At 39.8% G+C, this 9,207-nt stretch overlaps 1 protein-coding gene across 1 annotated transcript in view; it reads left to right on the forward strand.

Moving 5' to 3' along the window:
* LOC106882049 (general transcription and DNA repair factor IIH helicase subunit XPB) overlaps window positions 1–9,207 on the forward strand; it is a 26,084-nt gene that overhangs the window by 9,785 nt on the left and 7,092 nt on the right. The window contains exons 9-16 of the mRNA XM_014932608.2: window positions 259–330; window positions 1,487–1,593; window positions 2,224–2,327; window positions 3,582–3,654; window positions 5,469–5,588; window positions 6,185–6,387; window positions 7,622–7,687; window positions 8,539–8,675. Of these exons, the coding sequence (XP_014788094.1) occupies window positions 259–330; window positions 1,487–1,593; window positions 2,224–2,327; window positions 3,582–3,654; window positions 5,469–5,588; window positions 6,185–6,387; window positions 7,622–7,687; window positions 8,539–8,675 (882 nt within the window). The remainder of the gene's footprint in view (window positions 1–258; window positions 331–1,486; window positions 1,594–2,223; window positions 2,328–3,581; window positions 3,655–5,468; window positions 5,589–6,184; window positions 6,388–7,621; window positions 7,688–8,538; window positions 8,676–9,207) is intronic.

The following is a 9,207-nucleotide window of genomic DNA, read 5'->3' on the forward strand; positions in this document are numbered from 1 at the left end:
ATATATATATATATATATATATATATATACATACACACACACACACATATATACAATGGGCTTCTTTCAGTTTCTGTCTACCAAATCCGCTCACAAGGCTTTGGTCGGCCTCAAACTATTGTAGAAGACACATGCCCAAGGTGCCGTGCAGTGGGACTGAACCTGGAACCATGTGGTTGGGAAGGAAAGTTCTTACCACACAGCCATGCCTGTAAATGTTTTTTATAAATGTTTTTTTTGTTTCTGTTTTATTTTCAGGTGTATTGAACTGGAGTATCCACTCTTGGCCGAGTACGACTTCAGAAATGATACTCACAACCCAGATATCAAGTGAGTTAACTCGTTCTTCTTTGTTATTATAACAATGTGCAAGTGTCTGTGTATGAGGTCTGAGGTCTGATCAAGGAGTATTGAGACAATGCTATAAAAAGAAAACCACAGCACAAATATCAATTTGACATTTGATCTCCTTTGAAGTAGTCCCCTTCTGAAGACATACACTTTATCTTGCTTTGTTTCCATTGATGAAAGCATCCCTGGAGCTCCCTTTTTGGGAAAGCAAACAGCTGCCTTGTCTCTTGCCCTTGAATTTCTTTGACACCTTGAAATCTTGTTCTTTTCAAGTGGGACTTGATTTTTGGAAAGATTCTGGGCCATAATAACCTTCAAGACATTCGTTTTTATATTCTTTCAGGTAAAACACAATTATTTTCCAAATGCCCTCACACACACACACACACACACACACACACACACACACACACACACACACACACACACACACACACACACACACACACACACACAGAGTATATGTATAGAGAGGAGTTTGTATGGGTATCAATATGTACGACAGTGTAAGTATTCAGTATGTATGACAGTGTATGTACTCCATACGTTGTTGTTGTTGGCACTCCGTCGCTTATGATGTTGAGGGTTCCAGTTGATCCAATCAACGGAACAGCCTGCTCGTGAAATTAACGTTCAAGTGGCTGAGAACTCCACAGACATGTGTACCTTCAACGTAGTTCCCGGGGATATTCAGCGTGACACAGAGTGTGACAAGGCTGACCCTTTGAAATACAGGCACAACAGAAACAGGAAGAAAGAGTGAGAGAAAGTTGTGGTGAAAGAGTACAGCAGGGTTCGCCACCATCCCCTGCCGGAGCCTCATGGAGCTTTGGGTGTTTTCGCTCAATAAACACTCACAACGCCCGGTCTGGGAATCGGAACAGCGATCCTATGATCGCGAGTCCGTTGCCCTAACCACTGGGCCATTGCACCTCCACACTCAATACGTAATGTTCTACAGAATACTACTCCTCCATTACAATCACAATTACCTTGCACCACCACCACCTCCACCACCACCGCTCCTGTTTCTACTACCACCTCCACCACCACCGCTCCTGTTTCTACTACCACCTCCACCACCACCTTAACTGACCTAGACTGTTTTTCTCTCTCTCTCTCTCTCTCATTACAGTATTGATCTGAAGCCAAGCACCATGTTACGTCCTTACCAAGAGAAGAGTCTTCGTAAAATGTTTGGTAATGGTCGGGCCAGGTCAGGGGTCATTGTTTTACCCTGCGGTAAGTTGCAGTTGTTGTTGTTGTTTAGCTATCCCCCGCCCCTCTTCTAATGACACCCGTCTTTTCACTCCTCACAGTAAACCCTCTCTCCCAAGTTACCTCTATTGCCCTCCATCACTTCCTCTTACCCTTATCTTCCTGCTCACCCTTACACCTTGAAGAAGATGCCCTCTAATTTTTCTTTGAATTACAGGCACAATAGAAACAGGAAGAAAGAGTGAGAGAAAGTTGTGGTGAAAGAGTACAGCAGGGTTCGCCGCCATCCCCTGCCGGAGCCTCGTGGAGCTTTGGGTGTTTTTGCTCAATAAACACTCACAGCTCCCGGGCTGGGAATCAAAACCGCTATCCTGTGACCGCGAATCCGCTGCCCTAATCACTGGGCCATTGTGCCTCCCTTCATGGCTTTAAGGGTGTCTTGAAAGGCCTGGTTGGAGGGCCAACCTTCCGAGTTCTCTTACAAGGCTTCCAAACTTGAGGACCACTGCAATAAAAATGTGTGAATCTGAGAGGGGAATATGTTGAATAAAATCATAATTAACTATTTTCTTTTTATCCAAAGCAGGGACCTTTTCAGCACCCTTACGTATAATGTTTGTTTGTGTCATAGCATCTAAATTCTTGTACCTGTAGGTGCTGGCAAGACACTAGTTGGAGTAACAGCTGCCTGTACAGTAAGAAAAAGATGTATAGTGTTGTGCACCTCAGGTGTGGCTGTAGAACAGTGGCGTTCTCAGGTATCTGTTATTTTGATGTGTTATACATAGTTATTTAACCCTTTAGTATTCAAACCGGCCATATTTAGCTGAAATATTCTACCTGTTTTATATTCAAACCAGCGGGATTTGACCTTTCACGCACACCCTACAATGTTATTCTAAAGATAAATGATCATATCATTTAAATCTTGGGACTACAAGATAATACATGATTAATTCAAAATGAAATTTGAATAGATAAGCATTACACTTGACAAGGTAGTCTGAATGGTAAAGGTTTAATTAAAGGTTTTGACCAGTGATTCTCAACTGGGGTCCAATACGGCCCTTGGGTGTCCATATAAGATTTTGTTAAAATTTATCTGCAATAAACTACTTAGGCTTCTACAGTACGCAGTGTTTAAACACTTTTTCGTACCATTCCTAATATTTAACCATAAAAATATCGTAGTTTTTGGACATCGAATAGTCATGAGGGTCTCCCTTCCTCCTCACTGAGTAAAATAGGGACCAAAAGGGACTGTGAAGTATCAAGGGATGAGTCTTGGACATTTACTCCCCACAAGGACAATTACCCCTGAGGAAAACATAATGATTTAAAACAATATATTGGAGAGGGGTTAATTAACCAAGGGGCGTAATTGTCCTAATGGGGTAATTGTCCTGATATGCAAGGGAAAGTGGGTTTTTATTACAGACTCTTAGTTACTCTGAATGGTCAAGAAGTTCACTTAGCAATCACATGACTGGGGGTTCAAATTCTACTGTGGGCTGACTTGGAAAAGTGCTCTTTTTGCTGTAGCTTCAGGGTGGGGCCAAGCCTTATGACTAAACTTTGATAGATGGAAATTGTTAGGGTGCCTGTTGTATGGATAATACTTCTAAAACAGTAATCCAAGGATTTGGCTTTGTTACATTCTGTCTTGGAGATTTCACCTGAAGATTACAATAAAAGGACTTGTGTTAATGGATTTCTCAGCCACTGGGGTGTGAATTCAATGAGTTTGACAGATCAGATGATCAAACAACTGAGAAGTCATGGCTGGAAATTCTGACCAACTGGACAAAGAGAGATGGTGGTGAAGATGTGCCATGGTGTTGGGCGGGGGGTGAATACAAGAGAAGGGGAGAGTGGAGAAGTAAGTTCATGGGAGTGTGAGAGGATGGTGGTAGATAGATAGAGATGGGGATAGAGGGGAAACAGCTTAAATAAGTTATTAACATGCTTTCTTTTTCTTTTTTTTTCTCTTCCTGAATTATTGTTGCGAAAAGTTCAAAATGTGGTCAACTGCCAATGACAGCATCATTTGTCGGTTTACTTCTGATGCCAAGGACAAACCTAATGGTAAGATCTTATGGTTTCTCTTTCAATGTTTCACTGGAATAAACTAACAAAGGGCTTGTAACCTTGTAGCATTCAGTGTCTGCTGACAACAATAAATACCAGTTGAGCACTGGGGTCAATATAATCAACTTACCCCCTTCCCCTGAGATTCCTGGCCTTGTGCTGAAATTTGAAGTCTCCATCATTATTATTATTATTATTATTATTATTATTGTGGCAGGCTGTCAGGCTTGTTAGCACGTTGGGCAAAATGCTTAACAGCATTTCATCTGTCTTTATGTTCTGAGTTCAAGTTTTGCTTAGGTTGACTTTGCCTTTCATCCTTTCGGGGTCGATAAATTAAGTACCAGTTTATGAGTACTGGAGTTGATGTGATTGATTTACCCCCCTTTTCAAAATTGCTAGCCTTGTGCCAAAATTTGTAATCATCATCATCATCATCATCATCATCATCATCATCATCATCATCATCATCATTATTATTATTATTATTAATGGTTTCCTTTCATTATAACTTTATTTCAGCTGCCTTAATACCGGGCATCCTCTAGGGGTCAAGAGAAGCAAGGGCGTTTTGCTATGCATGCTGAAATTATCACCACATTTATCCCATCTCAGATGGGGACTGCTTCCCATAGTATATGGCCTGTACCCATCGAGGTTACCTTTTGTAGTTCAGGGAGTTGCTTAATATCCTTCTCAGCTCCCCTCTTCATCATCCCCAACGCACCAAATACCACTGGTATTATCACAGTACTAAGCTTCTACATCTTTGTGATTTCAATTTGCAGATCTGAATAGTGAGAAAGCTTTTTGTATTTCTGTATTGAGACATTTTGATCTTGTGGGACAGACATATCTATCTATTAACAGACAAGTTCCTCTGTTGTAATCTTTGATCACAATGTCTGGTCAATTGGAGTCAATTTTTCTGTCTGTTTGTATTTGGGAAGTTCCAAAGGATAGTGACGCCCTCGCCATTTACTACATCCTCTGGATGGTGCCTGTGCCACGTATGGGATTTAATTTTGTAGTATTTACAAGTGGATGTACTGCCCTAGTCTGTTCATGTCTTATGAGGTACTCCTTTTCAGTGAGGACTGGGCAGCCAGAAACAACATGAGCAATTGTCTCTGTGAATTTTCTGCAAATTATTATTATTATTATTCAGTAGTTTTATTTTTATAACGTGCTTTCACTTCACTATCGAGCACAGCTCTGTGTGCCTTGGGTGTGTGCTGTGGTTTGCTGTGATGCTCTTATGGTTACTGTATTGAAAGTGTTTTGCGTAGAATGTGTGCAGTGCCCAGTAGTGCAATTTTCAGTATGTTATATATATTTGTAAGTCCTGGTATTTTTGTTATGTATTTGTCTGAATATTTTTTTTATTATACCTAAGGCACCTACTATGATAGGAATTGTTTCTGTTTTTAGATTCCACATTCGAGTTACCTCTATTTCCAGGTCTTTGTATTTTGAAAGTTTCTCCATTTCTTTTAGGGAACCGTTGTCATCTGCTGGTATTATTATTATTATTATTATTATTAGGGTGACAAGCTGCCAGAATTGTAAGCACGTCAGGTAAAATGCTTCATGGCATTTCGTTCATCTTCATGTTGTTTTGAGTTCAAATTCTGCTGAGGTCAACTTTACCTTTCATCCTTTCAGGATTAATAAAACAAGTACCAGTTGAATACTTGGGACTGATGTAATTGACTTACCTCCCTCCCCTGAAATTGCTGGCCTTGTTCCCAAATTTGAAGCCACCATTATTATTATTATTATTATTATTGTTGTTATTATTTGATTTTCAGATTGTTCCATTTGCATCAGTACTTATTCCATGTTGGCCCACACTAACAAAAGATCATGGGAAGCTGAACAGATGATGCAGTGGTTACAAAGCAAAGAATGGGGCCTCATGGTCTTGGATGGTCAGTGGTTATTTTCTTTCACCACCGTTATTCACACATGAACACACACATACAAATACACATGTCTTTCTATCTTTAACTGGTTTTGGTCATTTGACTGTGGCCATGCTGGACCACCACCTTGACCGTGAGTCCGCTGCACTTTCAGTTTTTTATCTACTCTATAAGCCTTGTATATCATACATAATCTCTCATATATACACATACACATTCTACATATAATCTCTATACACACACTGACACCTATTTCTTTCTCTCTATATATATGTGCGTGTGTGTATGTGTACGTGTGTGTGTGTGTATGTATGCAAAGTTCCTGGTTTTAAAGGTATTGGAAAAGGCCTGGTTGGATGCCCAACCTTCTGAGATCTTTTACAGGTCTAAGAAAAACTGACGAACTGCTGCAATAAGTGTGTGTATCTGAGAGGGGAATATGTTGAACAAAATCATAATTAACTGATCCTCCTGTAGTTTCTTTTACCCAAAGCCAGGAGCTTTTCATCACCCCCTCGTATATATACATATACACACCCTAAATATAATCTATATATATACATGTACAGACACTTACCTGTCTCGCTCTCTCTGTTTAACAGAAGTACAGACAATCCCAGCCAAGATGTTTCGTCGGGTTCTCATGATAGTACAAGCTCATTGCAAGCTTGGTTTAACAGCGACCCTGGTACGAGAGGATGACAAGATTGCTGACCTTAACTTTCTTATTGGTCCCAAATTGTATGAAGCCAACTGGATGGAACTGCAGAATAAAGGATTCATAGCCAAAGTCCAGTGTGCTGAGGTCAGTTAAAAATTACCATTTTTTAAAATTCAGGTCATTTAACCAATTAGCATATAGATTACTCTGTCAAATGTGATGCTTATTTATTTACATCGTTTTTAATTAATCAGGCATTAGCTCATAGCTTTGAGATTTTGATGATGCAATTATCTATTTTTAGAATGACATTGTAGGGCAGGTTTGAGAGGTCAAACCTGGCCAGTTTGAACATAATACGGGTATAATATTTGGGTAGGATATGGCCTTTAGTATTCAGATTACTCTGTCAGTTATTCACATTGTTTTGAATTAATTATGTATTATCTCATACCTTTGAGATTCTCGCAGTATAACAGTTTATTTTCAGAATGACATTGTAGGAGAGGTGTGAGATGCCAGATCTGGCCAATTTGAGTATAAAACAGGTAGAATATTTGGGCCAAATATGACCAGCTTAGATGCTAAAAGGTAACACTGACTAACAAAGTTGATCTGTTTAACCACAGGTCAACCCTGTTTGAGTAGAACTATAATCAAAACCATTATGCTTCACGTATCTTAATTGTGTTTCATATTGAGCAGGACCCAGGTATCTTCCATAAAGTGCAGGGGAGACATGGAATTGGTTTCCGATATGAGGAGGGTCCAAGGCTGCTGGAGTTCTGTGATGCAAATGACAGTGTGCCAATGTGAAAACTAGGGATAGATGAGTGGTTGGTGAGAGTAAGCCATGTACAAGGATGCTCTTAGTAAGGTGAGGGTTGGCAACAAGTATAGCGATGAATTCAAGGTACAAGTAGGGTTTCTCCAAAGATCAGTCCTCAGCCCCCTCCTGTTCATCATAGTCCTCCAGGAAATGACAGAGGTAGCTCCTCTATGCTGATGACCTTGTTCTCATAGCTGAATCACTTCCAGAACTGTGTAGCATAGCTGTTCACACACAGACATCATATAGTCTGCCTTTTACTCTGAGGAACCTAGCCTGAAAGTCCAATGATGGGTGCTTCTAATAGGACCCTGTGGAAGATGTGCCTGATGATTCTGCTCCCGTAACTCTCCCAGGAATAGTGAGTGGCGAAAATGGATGGATGGATAGATTTGGTTTAAGGGAGTTTTGCTGCTATTTTTAGCAAATTAAACAACTACATATACTACTTGTTGTTTCTAAGCTCGTTTCCTTTCTCCTTGTTTGACAGTTTCTTTTAATTAACACTTAATTCTTAATTTTATTTTCCCTGTCTGTTCATTGTTCCAGGTCTGGTGCCCTATGACTCCAGAGTTCTATAGAGAATACCTCCATACACACTCACAGAAGAGATTGGTAAGTGAATTTTCAAAAGCAGGGTCTTGCTTGATTTGGGGTTATCCACCTTAACCACTGGATCTCTAGACCCAGTGGCCCTCAACCATTTTTTACCTCTGGACTCCTTTGATTCTTATTTTACTCTTCTGGACCCCCATAGCCATTTGTCATATATAAAAAAAACCCTATTCATCATCATCATCATCGTCGTTTAACGTCCGCTTTCCATGCTAGCATGGGTTGGACGATTTGATTGAGGACTGGTGAAACTAGATGGCTGCACCAGGCTCCAATCTGATTTGGCAGAGTTTCTACAGCTGGATGCCCTTCCTAACGCCAACCACTCCGAGAGTGTAGTGGGTGCTTTTATGTGCCACCGGAATCAAATGTTATTAGGAATTCAATGAAAAATATGTTAGAATATCCTGTGTAATAAATTTTAACAACAAAATCTTATAAGGACCCCCATAACTTGCCAAAGAAACCATAATTTTCAGTGAATGGTGTTGTATGATTTGGGGTTACTCACCTCGATTAGTGAAACTCTGTGGTTTATGGCTGTTGGGACCATAATTTTCAGTGCAAGTTATTTTAGTTGGATTACCCACCCCAACTGTAAAGCTTTCCACTGCAATTGCATTACAGCTCCTATCCATCATCACCACTTATACTTTGTCTTGTCTGTTGCAGCTCCTATACACTGTCACCACAGCCTATACTATATTCTGTCTCTTTAACAGCTCCTGTACAACACTTTACCAGTACTTTCACTACTACTCTAACCTGTGTTATATCCTCTCTCTCTCTATTCCACCACCACTACCACTATTACTATAACCTATATCATATCCTGTCTCTTTCTATTACAGCTTCTCTACACAATGAACCCCAACAAATTCCAGTCCTGCCAATTCCTAATTCAGTTCCACGAGAGAAGGAATGACAAAATTATTGTCTTTTCAGACAATGTATTTGCCTTGAAGAACTATGCCATTAAATTGAACAAGTACGTACATTCCTTTGTTGTTGTAGACTTGTCTTAGGCTGGACTTGATTCAGTAGACTTTGTTCCAAATGGGGATTCTACTCGTGTCCATCTCATCTGTTTTACACACTTTGTATGCCTAAATGTATCTAGGACTATGTTATTGAATTTGCCCTTTTTCAACTCATTTGTTACCATATTTCTGTTGTAATATACTTTGTTACAATTAAGTTTGAAAATAACAAAGAATTCAGTTAAGTAATTTTGTCGTTAGTAAACCGGTGTTCAGAACATTAATTAACATAGACTTTTGATGGAAGATTTTAATATAAATCACTGTAACACTTTTGCTTACCATATTTCTGTTGAAATATGCTGCCTTTGTTTCAATTAATTTAGAAAATATTAAGAATTTAGTAAAGTAAGTTTCAGTGGTTATTTTTATAGGCGCAGGAGTGGCTGTGTGGTAAGTAGCTTGCTTACCAACCACATGGTTCCGGGTTCAGTCCCACTGCGTGGCATCTTGAGCAAGTGTCTTGTACTCTATCCTCGG

The sequence above is a fragment of the Octopus bimaculoides genome, chromosome 27 (assembly GCF_001194135.2).
Source record: "Octopus bimaculoides isolate UCB-OBI-ISO-001 chromosome 27, ASM119413v2, whole genome shotgun sequence".
NCBI classification, from domain to species: domain Eukaryota; kingdom Metazoa; phylum Mollusca; class Cephalopoda; order Octopoda; family Octopodidae; genus Octopus; species Octopus bimaculoides.